The following is a 14,391-nucleotide window of genomic DNA, read 5'->3' as shown; positions in this document are numbered from 1 at the left end:
ACAAAAATGGTACAAATTTTAATAGATTTTATTACATATAAATGTCTCTGTATTAACAAAATATTTGAGTCAAGTTTGGAGGTGAGGAATGCTAGTTGCTTAAGTCCTTGGGCTGAATGAATGGATTACTGACCTATTCCTGAGAGATTGAGAAGCCTGCCCTAATACGTACTTTTGTTCTTTGCCATTTAAATATCTCTTTTCCAAATCTGAATGCCTCTCAATTGGGTTTAGGGGAGAGGTTTGACAAGGTGAGCAAGTTTAACTTGTGACACTGGTAGGATTTGAACTGGTAAAGAGAAGATTGGAGACTGAGGGGTCAATTACAGTAATTCTTATTGCCCACGTTTCACATTATTTTAAAAAATTGGACTCTAATTACAATCAACATGAATATTCATGATATAGGTAATATACATTCCTAAAAATATTGGAAACTGATAATATTCAAATCAATTCTACCTGACACTGGCATATATTCAAAGATGCATATGTGCATACAAACATACAAACACAGAGCACACAATTGATTTGATATTTACTCTTACACCCTCAATAAACCTTAGTGAAGTGGTCAGGAACTGAACAAGATTGATAAGTATAAACTATCTGATCCAATACAAATTAGGGAAAAGAAAATGTGGGATATATTTTCTACAATAATACATATATGGTTTGTTGAGATGAGAATTGCATTGTATTTGAAGAGCAGTGTGTTCCTTTTATTTTTAAAAAGTGCCAGTATTTTGTAATGAGCTAAAACAGCCATTGAAACAAGAATTGCATCTAATTGTGTAGACCTGTACATTAAGCAACCTTTTTTTCTTAATTTTTATATCTTCTATTTTGTCTATAGTCAATTCTTCATGATCTCCACGGATCAAAGTATAACAGTAATGAAAAAAATCTAAAGTGCTAGCTATTTCAATTTGGGTTTGGAATGCATGTTAGTGTTTCATTTGAACAAAAGGGTAGATGTTCTAGGAATTCATAGCAGTTCAAAATAATTTTATCCAGACCTTCCATGCTTAAAGGACCTTCCCTTATGTAGGAAAAGTTGCAGTGTCCAAACCTAGAGAGAGTAAGATAAAAACAAACTTCAGATTGTAAATCTGGATGTTAGGCATAGTGGAGAAATTGTGACAAATGAAATGAGTAGTTACCTTTTACAGAGTAAATGGCAGTAGTTCTTTGCATATACTTTGCTAGTAAAATGAGTTGTTGCATGATTCCATATTTTCCCCAAAACCCATTCCCCAATCTGTTGATAGTGAAACTATAACCATTTAAATTCTGATTCCTGCATTGTCTTCCTTAGTTACATTCATACCAGTATGAATGGTCATTGATTTCTGCACAACCCAAATTATAGACACCCTCAGAGGGAAATAACCTTTCTATGGTTTTTTCACTGAACATTCATTCCCCCAGAGTGTTAAAAGTGACAGTTTACCAATTCAAGACTTATTTTTGGAAGAAATGGGAAGTTAATAGGAATTTTAATGAGAAAGTAAAAATTTCTTTGGGTGCTGGGCATCATAGAAAGCTTTGTGTCTTTTGCACTGCACCTGTGTCTGTTCTCTGAATTCAGACAGTCTTGTACGAAGGAGTCTGGTATACTGCTCCACTATAGAAAGTGACTCTTCAGTTACATTTTCTGTGATGGTCACCCTAAACTTACCAATATAATCAGTTATGGCCATTAAAAAAATCAGTTATTCATTGATGGAACTAAAGCAGTTGGTTATCTAACTGAATTGTTTAATGCATAGGGAAATACTATGTTCCAATATACTCATTTTAAAATAAGAAAACATACTGTGTTGTGGCAAAGCTAGGATGCAAATCAAGCAAATAACTCTTCTTACCTTAACTGGAGACATGGATTGACCTTAATTCGATCTACTACTCTGTGGATGGATTTGATTGTGTCACCTAAACTTGTGGGCTGACGAGTAATTTCTATTTTAGTTTGAGGGCATTACTGCTTGTAACAGCAGGAGTTATAGCTTTAAGAATAGTGTCCCCTGAGATATCAGTGCTATTACTTGTCATTCAATCAGTAAAATTTCATTCCTTTGGGTCTTAGAATTTTTTCAAGTTTTGAGATGTTCTAATTAAAAGAAGAAAGGTAAATAATTGACAACTTAATTTATTATCAATTAATGCCTTAGATTTCAGTTGATATTCTGAGAATGATTTAGTAGCCAATTAGCAGTAATACTTTTTGAAAACTTGGAAATTGGACACATGGGAGGTACCTGGATGAGGGGAGGTGATTGCATATACAGTTGGCCTTCTGTATCTGTGAGTTCTATATCTGAGAATGCAACCAACCTGGGATTGAAAATATTTGGAAAAAAATAAAAGTAACAATACAGCAATAAAAATAGTACAGATAAAACACAATGTAGTATTTATATAATATTTATGTAACATTTGCATCATAATAGGTATAAGTAATCTGGAGAGGATTTAAAGTATACGGGAGGATGTGTGTAGGTTACATGTAAATACTATGCCATTTTATATCAGAGACTTGAGCATCCTTGAATTCTGATATCTGCTAGGGTCCTAGAACCAATCCCCCATGGATACCAAGGGATGACTGTATCTTGGGATATGTGTAAAACCCAGACAAACCTATTTAAGAAGTATTATTTTATAAAGCTTCCCCATAAGACATATCCTAATTTTGATTACTTGTTCATATATGAGAATGGTCTGATTTCATTCCAAGATTTTTAAAAAAATAATTTAAAAATACTTCAAATAATGTTTCAAATTATTATTGCTTTGAGAAGTGTCTTAAAAGCTACCCTCTCCCAAGTTTTGAACCAGTTTTGGATCTGTAAGAGCAAATCCAAATACATTCAATGTAATGTTTCCTTACATTGAACCAAATAATTATGGGAAGCCAAAGTGTTGAGTGAAGACCTTTATTTAGAAATGGTGTCTGTAAATTCAGCCCCTGTAAACACTTGAATTTTTCAGTTCTCAGCTCTAGTCAAGAAACAGATTATTTAGAATTGGTTACTTAAATGCATTGTGATTTTTTTTTCTTGTTTCTACTGGGGTTACCCCAGGAATTCCTGGACTGAAGTCTGTTGAAGAAAAAAGTTGATATGTGAACAAGGTGATATAATATGAATAGGCAAAAGAGAAGGGATATTGAAATCATATGCTAAAGATTATCTGGGGATTTTGTCATTGATTTTACACATCTTTCCATTACCTTAGCTGGTTAAAAATAAGATAGAATCCATAGCAAAACTGAGTCAGGATTTTTTTATTCAGTACTGGATTTGATAATATTTTGACAATAATATTTTTCTTAAAATACATCAGTTTCCATAAGTTGTTTCTAATTTCCAATGGCAAACAATCAGAGATTCAAAGAGCTGCATTTATTTCTTGTTCACATAAGAATATTTTCTGATTCACTGAATTCAACATTTCCATTGCATCCCTACTATGTAAAAGGCACGGTGATATATTTTGATTGAGTTGGGGAATTTAAAGTCTCTTTATCTCTAATACCAAATAATTTTCATGAAAAGGATAAATTTTTCTGTCCCTTGTGTTTTTATTAGACTGTGTAGTCTATGTTTATTTTTTTTCCATTTAGTTTCTCAGCTTACTGAAATAGGGTTTTCAGCTAGAATAGCAGAGTATCTGTTGATGGCTATCTCTGTGCATTCATTGTTTTCTTGGTTTACTATATTCTAGAAATAAAAGTGTGTTTAACTTACTGTCGTCTACATTCTGTCCCTGCAGATTATTTTGTCAAGTGCTTTTTCCAGCCTAAGTTAAATCATTTATAAAATATGGCTTTGAGTGCAGCCCTTAGAAGAGAAATATGTGCCACTTTATGTTTATGGCCCATGTACCTTACAAATAAGAAAGTTTCCGGATGGGCAATGTGGAGTTTCTTCATTCAGATTTCTTTTACTGCATCGGAACACATTGTCTTACTCTATCTTAAATAGTAATTTTCCTTCTGGGCTATAAATATATCTCAAATACTTCATCCTAATTCTATTTTCTTGAAGGCAAGCTTTCTTAATTTAGACTTTTAATCTTTTCTTTTATCATCAATACTGTATCTTGTTTTATTAGTTTTCTCTGAACACCTTCATCTGTGCAGATGCCTTGCTGATAATGAAATTGACTGGAACTCTGGCTAGATGTCCTGTCAAATCGGAACAACCTGTCTCTTGACCTCTTTCGTCCATTTTCTTTGGCAAATCTCTTTTGCAACTGAGAATATCCTGGAGAAGTTATGGTCAACATCGTCTTTTAAGAACCATGTACGTTTGTCAGCCCAAATTTCTGTATGTGAGACGCTACCATAAAACAAAATCAAAACATCTCTTTATCCGAGAACTTCCAATTTGAATCTGCTGCTATCCACATTTATTGGAGCCCCTCTTATTGAGGTATTTCTCTTCAATTATAACATTTTGATCAACTTAACATGAAAAAAATGCCTGACCTTGTCTTCCATGATGAATGCATCTGCAGACTGTTCTTTTGGAATGCGCATATTATTCCACCTGACTTTTCTCAATCTTTTGTGCTAAGAAGCTAAACAACTTTTTATTAACCTCAAACAAAGATTTGAGACCAGCCCTACATCTGTCTGGTCAGAATGAAATTACAACCGTGACTATAATAATGGAGTCTTGACTACTGAAATCTTGCAAACACTTCATATCTTGTCTTAAAGGGCTACTTACCCATTTCTGAAATATCATGGGAAGTATACAGCTAATCTACAGTTGGAGTAGAGCTTAGGTTTCATGAAAAATGTCAAGAGGCTAGATCCTGAGATTTGGAAATTATCTGATCCTGGCATTGCATCCTGTATCAAAGGCAGTTTTATTATTTTAACTAATATCATATATAAAGGCATTATTATAATATCACAATCAATCATACTAAATTCACCTAAGAAGTCAGCACAGTTCACCACTCTGCATCCTTTTGATGCAGCCTAGTTTTGCATTGGGTTCCTGAAGTCATGTTCCATTTCCAAAGAGACAATGGGCAATTATAAGAAATGCCAATAGACAATCTAAGTTCAGTTTGTTTTATTTCAATATTTTAAAAGTGTTTAACTCCATTTTTATTTGAATATCTTAATGCTGGGAGAATTGTACCATCTGTATTGGGTAGTAAAAACTTAAGGTGTTTATTGGAAGAATGGACAATTGCATCATTAATCTTAATGAACTTTAAATTTTTTATGAGATGATCCAAGTAAGTTTCTAATACGTAATAATTTTTAAAACTGAGAAATTGTGCTAAATGACTAATTTATTTCCTACAATGGGAAAAATCAGAAGATCCCTAACTTATAAAACCAAATGAGATTGTTATAAAAAAGTCAAAGATAAGCCAACTAGTCAATGATCCAATATGTAAAAGTGGACAGAAAATAAAACTTCATAGGGCCATTAATTGCAAAAATCTCACACACACAAAAAGCTGTTGAATATATAATTTGAATTTAGACTTAGAATTGTTGAAAATAAAAATAACAAATGATACAGCAAGGAAAATATATGCAGAGTATCATTGCCTCTTCTGTTAAGTACAGAAAAAGTCAAATATAGGCAAAACACCCTTTTATATGCAAGACTTTTTTTCTTTTCTATTTACTTTAATTCTTTAAAGACATTCTTTAAATGTCTCTAACATTTATTTTGAAGTGAAAAATGGACATGATGTTGCCAAATCCATAATCAGTTTGAATTTAGTAGCTTCTGTGTTTCAAACTGCTCTCTCATCTGCCAATTTTGCTTAATTTTAAATTGCAATTATTGTAATACACTTATGTATTTAGTACGCTAAGAATGACGGGCTTAGAAATAGAATTATATTGGCTTAAAACAGAAAAATCCCAAATTAAGATTTTTGTTTATCTGTATATAGAAACAGGCTTTGGTTTTTAGCCATTTATGATGCCATAATTTGCAAGCTATTGTTTTGAATGTCTAGGTTTCCTAAATTTTTTTCTGTGGAAAGAGATGGTTTCACTTTTCATGTATTCCACTAGGCAGATGAAGGCCTTTTATGTGGATGGTTTCAGGATGTGCCTGCTCTTCAATAGTGTCTGTTACTTTTGTTTTGCCATAATCAATAACTTTGAGTAGTCTATTTTAAACTCCTAAATTTTCATTGAAAAAAAATATTTTAGTGGTCTACATACTATTCTCATGCCTTTTCTTGTTTTTCTACGAAAACTAGACTTGGTAAATAAAGCTATGACTAGAGCAGAAATCGTCCATGACAAAAACATTTTGGTCAGTTGGCATCACTGGGTCATGTAACTTGACCTCTGAGAGTGACAGTGCATTTTTTTATGATTGCAGAAAACTTGCCATTTGATTTTTTCTACAGTTCTGAAGACGAACTCTAACTACTCCTTTTAGTTGTATATTTGATACACACAGAAAAAGTCAAGATTGTAACATTTTATATTGAAATAATCTTTAGAAAAGATTCTAAAGGTAGAAAAGGGCATTGGTTATTGGCTTATCCTTTAAATTATGCCCCTCACACAATCCACCCTTGGGTTAAAAGGAACAGTCAAAAGAGTTGCAATTGTAGCAAGAATGAATGCATTAGTCCTTCAGTGATCCCAATGAAAGAGGTAAGTATCCCCTTAGTAGAGGACCATGTACAGAGGTTGGATGTGCAGAGGCCAAAGGCTTAAGGAAGGTCACACAGCAGGGCGATGGAACTTCCAAGAAAGACATCAGGGATCCCCACATACCGTTCCAGGCTTTAAGAGCTGCAGCCCTTGCCTTCTCTCTTGGTGATCTTCAACACTTTAAATAGGGGATTCACCCGCTTTGAGCCCCACTATAGTTGTCCCTTTCAGTGCCTGACAAGGCAGGGTGCATCTTCATTCTCCTCCCACATGGTTCCTTTATCTGTTCAAGAGCCAATGAGAAATCCAAATGGCCAGGCCGCTTAATGTCAAGAAAGCCCATATGTATATCTCTTTCAGCACGTAATTCCTTCATATATCTCTTTTTTCCCAATTACCCATTCCCTCTTCCACTCCCTAATCCCTTCCCAAGTAGGGTACTTTTTTTTTTTTTTCTTTTGCTCTCTCTCTCATTCTCTCTTTTCTGTATCTCTCGGAAATCAGACAGGAGTTCAGAGCACTTTCACTACCTTTTATGAGGTAGATTGTGATGTCATAGATGGGGGCAGGGCTAGTCAACTTTCTACCCACCTCCCAACCTGTGCTGAGGGAGCTCCGATCGGGAGTGGAAGCAGTGATTCCTCCATGGTGAGTAAATTGACTTTCTAATCTAATGTCTTTCATTGTAATCATGAATTCTGAAGGCAGGGGGGATTGGATGTTAGGGAAATAAAAATGTGCCCACTTAAGGCCTCTTAATATTAACCAACTTTGGGCAAAGGACTTATTTATTCTTTATGTGGGTCAGAAATTCCACAGCACAGATATATCTTCAATTGTGGTCTAAACTTGAGAAGTGAAAAAGGTATTTTTATTTCTTTATTTCTCAGTCTTTCTTCCCATTGGGACTGAAAGTCATGGCATATGTGGAATGAATCCATTCTATAGTCTCTTTGTGAGCTTCACTAAGGAAGGCTAGTCAGAAGGATGTATTCTTCTTTGTTTGGAAGATTTCAGGGTCATGAAATATCCTTTACTCGTGTTTGCCATGAGAATCAGTGGGCCCTTCTAAAATTGTGGAGGTTAAAATGTACATGAGGATGATACATGAGGATTATCAACAAATGCTTTGGGTGTTAACAAATAAAAGCTTTCTAATGCAGTGACTAAAATGTTCATTTTTTGAAAAAAGTTACAACTCCTGCAAGTTTAAGGTCACAGCCATTTCAAGGTGTCACAGCCAGATTTACTACCCATTTTTGTTGTTGCACGTCCTAACACTGATGCTGTTTCATAGGGTCTCTTGCTAGTTAAGAGGCATGAAAAGCTGCTATTGTTACATTTGGGTTTCTATATATTGCTGATTAGTTCTTTTATATGCCTTAGTATTTAGAAAGAAAAGATCAACTGGAGCGGGCACTTTTCTCCACTTCTTTCCTCGTTTTCTCCTGGGTACCTATTAAAACTGTCAAGATGCAAGCTTTTGTATAAAAGGGTAAAGGGAGTTCATGGGGGTGGTTGACTCTTTAAGGGATATCAAAGCACTTGGGTGGGTGTTCTTAGAAGGGTTTGACCACCAGAATGTGAAACCCTGTTTTTTTCTTAGGGTGGGATGAAAGCATCCTGGTGTGGATTATGAGTATTATAAAATATATAAAGAGGGTATCATCCCTTTTTTTTTTCTAAATATACATCCCTGGTTGGCTAGCCATGATGAACATTTGTGTTGGAGAATTGGTTTCGGTTTAAAATGAAGAGTCCTTTCTGTCTCGTCAACAGCTTCTTTGTTATGCATAAATCCCTGACCCCCAAAGTTATACACTTTTATATTTAAAAGCACTACAGCTGATACTGCCCTCTTTAGTACCCTGGGGTTGGGGAATGGGTTTTGAAGTTATTTGATACCTAAGTTTTCTAACCTAAATAAGTGACTATAACAGTAAAGATTTCAGGCCTGATAAAGAAAGGTAGGGCCATAACTGGCCAATAGGAAGATTTTGATGACAGTCCCCTGCAGGCAACTTAATATTGCAATGTGGGCAATAATGCCAGAGTCTTATATGTTGGTTTATCCCTCTTAAGTCTCTGACCTACCTTCCATTAAAAGTACTAGACCCCTGAAACCCAGGTAGAAGCAAACCTTCAGTGACAGAAAAATCTGATGTCTAATCATAGCTCAAGTTTTTAATGTCTTTTATCAACCCCTCATACAGCTGCCAGGTAAGAAATGCTCATATTTTCAAACCCTTGGGACACAATCATCTTTAAACTTCGTGAGTTAAGAACGGTTGTGTTGTGCGCTTGTGCAAATTCAGAGAGTCTATCATGGAATGCATTGTGCATGCACTTATTTATCTTCATGTGCATGTTTCATTTATAGTGATGTTCAGTGTTTTTTAAATTCATTTCGTGTGTATTAAAAGTTTAATTTTAAAATACATACATATATTGTGCTCTAAAGGAGACAGTGAAATGGAGTGGAGGTTGCATTAATTTGGGGTCTGAACACTTGCTATGCTAGTTCTATCTCTGTGCTTGACTTGTTAGGTAACTCAAAGCAAATTACTTAGATCTCTCGGGCCTCAGTTTTTCTCATCTGTAAAATGATGGTAGATGATCAAAAAGAGATATTCTAATGCATCCCTGCTCTAAAAATCTATGGTTTTATGGTATATTATTGAAGAAATGGTTTATGGGAAAATGATTGAATAGTTGATGAAATACAGTTTTTATTTTGTACATACAATTATTAAATCCAGAAAAAACATTCAGTTTAAACAAGGTTTTAAAATGTGCTGCCTACCTGATATACTGCTATTTGGTTAATAATATATGTGGCTGAGCCATTTCTTTTAAATAGACAACGTCATTTGATTAATCTGCTAAATCTAAACCACTTAGAAAGTTATATATAAATTGATACCTGAAGAGAGGCAGAATCCATGATAGGTAGCTACATAATGATTTTGGAAGACCGATTCATGTTTTAACTCCATACCTTTGTGTTATTCTAATTATTGGGGATGTAAAAAACATTTACTAGGTAATAGATGTAGCTGATCTTACTGGGGCTTCAAAGTTTAAAATTACCTATGTAATATTGCAGGAAATCCCAGGTGGTTTTGGAAGGGTTGATAAGTAGGGAATTGGTGAGTATGGAACTATGTACTATGGGGGATAAAGTGTAAAGCCTTGCTCCTGAATTTGAGGAATGTGCAACCTCTTTGAGGAGTCTGTACATGTGCCAAGTGCCAACTTGGAAGTGAATACAGTAAGTGCCAAAATAAATATCCCTGTGGCCTGGGTGGGCTGGATTGCACTGGGGAGTCTTATAAAAAGCTGATACTTTTAGCTAGCTGAGAACAGAATGGTTTAGATGTTTGTGTTATTGTATATAAAAAGGACAGGGAAGTGTTCCAGGTCTTCAAGACCACAGAATTGTAAATAGAGCTGAAGATATATCTTGTGTTCAGACATGACGTGTCAAAATCAAAATGTATTGCTTACAGTTCAACCTCATACTTTTTCTGAACCCCTTTCCCCTAAATCATATGCTGACTGTACTAGAGGAGATACATGTCTTTGGAAGAATTTAGGAGGCAGCAAGTGAGTGAATTGAGTAATTATAAAGATATAATCAGGCAGGCATTTGGTCAGTTACACAAAACCCACATGATCACTCACAGCCACAACTATGGAAGAGAAATACATAACAGGCAGAGGAAGGAAAGAGGAAGACTCTAGCTTGGAGATATTCTGGTATTGTGATAAAAGTGGAAAGAGATCATCATTTGGGGGTATCATTAACAGATTTAGAAATGTCAGATGGTGATGGAAATGTCCATCAGCTAATGAGAATCCATGTAACCAAGATGACTTTATAAAGCAAACAATTTCCTTGGGCACTAAGCAAGAATAACATCAGTTTCTCCATCCTTTAACAGCCAATATTGACAAGATTTTAACACTAAGTAAAACTGAACATGATTATGCAAGTCTCCTTCCCATATACTCTTGGAAATAGGTTATTGATTTGGGTATGATTTATTCACACTGACGAAGAACACTTAATTTGAAAGCCTCTCTGTTGCTGTAGATTTGCAGAAGATTTGCGGTGGATATTTTGCCTCACGTAGGGAAAACTGTTTTTGTATTTCTTGCCATTCGAGTCTCTTCCAAGTTATTACCTTGGCCATTCTAAAAGACTGGAATTCCACGATTAGAACTGCTTTGTTACCTAGCCCCTTTACCAGATTATAAGAACTTAGTAAGTAAACAAGGACTCAGTTTAGATCACCCAGTGACATGGCTTCTAATTTCCTATTGTGACATCAGAATTAGCTTCTAGAATTTGTTTTCTCAGGAAATCACTTTCAAAGGCTAAATTTTTCTGTTTGGGGATGGTGAAGTAGTATGATCAAAGGTAGTTTAACAAAGCAAGACTACTAGCGCTAGTTTCTAAAAAAAAAAAAAAGTTCAAGCAGAAGTTAGATTATGTTTGTTTCAAGAGAAAAATGATGAGGATGACAACTGTTCTCCTTTCTTCCTCCTAAGTGTCTCTGGAGGTCATTTTAGAAATAAAGCATCAGTCAGAGCTATAATTCAACAAATTCATTGAGTATGTAATATGGGATATTCCCTGTTCTACGTATGATGCATTCATAGAATTAGCATGGAAAACAAGCACGTGAACTAGTAACTATGATGATAGTAATCATTTTAAAAGACATATTATGACCATTTTTGTAGAAAAGGATAAAGGGGTGTAATTTTTTTTTGAGCCTTCACACATAACTGAATAGGAGTTTTCCAGGTGGAAGGAGAGGGAGGAATATCTCAGAAAAGAAACGAAACATCCATAACATTGAGGTATATAAGTATTCCAGGATAACTGAAGCTGAAAATGTCAGAGAGGGCTGGAAAGATGGAGAAAAGTAAAAGATGTGAGGCTGGTGTTGGACATCAAAGAAATTCTTCTGACCATGCTGAGTTTAATGAGTAGCATTGAAAATGATCAGGATTATCTGCATGCCAGCTAAGCAAGGGGTTTGGGGGAGACTACTAAAATGCACGATCCTGGGCCATGTTGCAAAAACTTCTTGAATCAGGAATGGTAGGGAGTAGGTTCTTGGAGTCTGTAATTAACTACCCCATCCCACTCCCCAACACACAACAGGTGATTCATTTTCACACCAAAGTTTTAGAATCCCTGCAAGGCAACAGAACTGACTCATTCTGTTTCTATGTTGTTAGAAGCAGTTTCAGAGTAAAAAATTAAAGTATCATGTTATTAAAAGATTTTGGGAAAAATAGTTTAGGGTAATATAAGCATATTCTCAAGAAAATTGGTTTAAATTGTGGTTAAGCATGAGAACTAAGAAAGATGGTTATTAAATATAAATAATCAGTGATGCTATTGAATCTCCTTGAAAGTGAGACAAGAAACTGTAAACATTCAAGAGACCATCCTTCATTTTTCTTTGTCATGCTCCAATACAAGGAGTTAATGAAGATTGAAGCTAAGTTGTTCTACATCTTCCAAGTTGTGCCAAGAGAAGAGATAGGGGCAATAATCCAGAGTAACATTTGTTTTGGGATGGTATTCTTTTGTAGGGCCATTTGACTTCTTTAATTAAGTGAACTTCCTTGGGAAAAAAAAGTGTATGTCAGCATTCTCATCATGACTGGAAGAACTGAACTTTCATGCCCATGCAGTATATGACCTATATGGTCTATGTTGAAAATGTTAATTATATATGTTTAAATCAATAGTCACTTACAAGTGCTAAATTCTTTGTTGTTTGTTTTTCTTTTTTTCATGAACAACAGCTGTTACCTTACACCCATCAATCTGTGTAGAAAGTTAGAGAAGTGGTAAAAGACCTAAGGAGAGGGAGATACTAGAAAGGAATTTTACATTTTACTGAGACATGAAAATGAGCCCTGGTTGAGAAGAAAGTGAGCCTTAGTTCACAGCAACAAGGATTGATTCTAATTTAGCCCCCTAATTGCTTTGCATACAACGTATCATTTACAGATTGCCAGAATCTTCTGTATTTATTTTTTTTTTATTTGAGAATAGCTTTGTTTGGAAGTCGAGGATTGATGGGGAACCCTATTTTTAATTGTTTTCTGCCGTTAATTTCAGTGTCTTCTCTTGGTATAGATACTGTCACTTTCTAGAATCAGTTGACTGGTAGGAGGCAGTGCCTGCCATTAAGTGAACAAACTAAGGTTGACGACCTAAGGATATATATATCTATATCTAGGTATCTAGATATAGATATATGTAGTTAATTTTAGTTCTTACAGATATCTCTTGCCAATGATCTGTGGCTCTGTCATTGCCCTTGTTACACCAACTAAAGCAAATACAACCTTGGGTGGTTCTAAAAAGATGTTCCAGGCAAAATTATTTACTTCAAGGCCTATTCTTTTACCTAAATAAATGCCAAGCAGAGAACAGCAACAGCTATGTGGTTTTGATTGTTACAGATCTGAAGAATATAAGTTAAATAATGTTAAAATTATAAGAGTGATATTGCTATTAGGTGTGAATTTAGAAACCAACTCTCTTGTACAATTGATGAAACTGGGCAACATTCTTAACCTCCCTGGGCTTTTGCTTTTTATCAGAATAGCAATAGCTACTCAGAGGGATAATTGCCCATGGTAAATATCAAAATATCAACAGTTACATTAACATAAACTGAAGGATTAGTATGTGCCAGGCATTGTATGAAGCATTTAAAATGCACTATGAAATATGTTTTTTCAATTGTGCTCTAGAGGAAATACTACCATCCCCATTGAAAATATTAGAATAATGAGGTTCAGAGGAGTTCAGAAACTTCCTGGAGGTCACAAAGTCAGTGTTTGGTACATAGTAGTGCTTCAGGAAGACTTCTTTGATATTCTCCAACAGCATGGTGTACTCTTTCTGTCATTTTTTGTATGACACTTTAATGTCATTATATTTCTCTCAACTAGTCTGTAAGCTAGTTATAACAGGGAATATGTTTGAATGCTCAATTATTCCCTGGTTCCCTGCATAATGAACACATAATCTATGCTTAGCACATTAGCTTCTTTACCGTCCCTTCTTCCATTGTAGTGAGTTATCACACCCAAAAAGTCCCAATAATTGATTTTGAAGTCTCTCAGTCATTCATACTTTTATTCATTTATTTCTATGTGAAAGCATCTGACTTCAAATGCTAGATTTCGAAATGCACTCTTTAACTAGGATTTGGGGCCAAAAATCAAGTAATTAAATGCAATTATTTTTCTAGTTAACTTAATTTCTTTATAATTTACTCTGTTAAATTTTCAGATATATTAAACCCTTTTTAAGAAAAGATTATGCCATAGAAACCTACAGAATTTTTTCCCAAAAAGCTGAATGAATCAAATTAGTAATTTATTGTAAAAAGAAATTTGAAAGTAACATGGTTGATTTCATTTGCCCCCTTATGCAAAGGTTATGACACACAAATTGTCATATAATTATATATAAATATGAAATATTTTAACTTAAGTCTACTAAATATTTAATGCCCACTATTGTATTAAAAATTTGTATATAGTTTTAACTACAAATGATGAAACATACAAGTAGAGTTGTTTCTCTCTCACATGGAATACATCTGTCTGTAGTTCAGGGAGAGTAGAGTGAACACAGAGTCATCAAGGACTTTGACACCTCCTAACTTTATGGCCCATCTATTCTCAAG

The 14,391-nt window shown here is 34.7% G+C and overlaps 1 protein-coding gene across 9 annotated transcripts in view; it reads left to right on the top strand.

Moving 5' to 3' along the window:
* CTNNA2 (catenin alpha 2) overlaps positions 1–14,391 on the top strand; it is a 1,472,650-nt gene that overhangs the window by 1,435,837 nt on the left and 22,422 nt on the right. For 6 of the 9 annotated variants that reach the window (XM_054678551.2, XM_016948860.3, XM_016948862.3 and 3 more), the window contains one exon: positions 7,163–7,306. The exons of the other annotated variants lie outside the window; for them this stretch is intronic. In XM_054678551.2, coding sequence (XP_054534526.1) covers positions 7,163–7,306 — 144 coding nt within the window. The remainder of the gene's footprint in view (positions 1–7,162; positions 7,307–14,391) is intronic. 9 annotated transcript variants of the gene reach the window in all.

Source organism: Pan troglodytes, chromosome 12 (assembly GCF_028858775.2).
Source record: "Pan troglodytes isolate AG18354 chromosome 12, NHGRI_mPanTro3-v2.0_pri, whole genome shotgun sequence".
NCBI lineage: Eukaryota > Metazoa > Chordata > Mammalia > Primates > Hominidae > Pan > Pan troglodytes.
The sequence above is the reverse complement of the archived record's forward strand: the minus strand, read 5'-3'. Positions and strand labels throughout refer to the sequence as shown.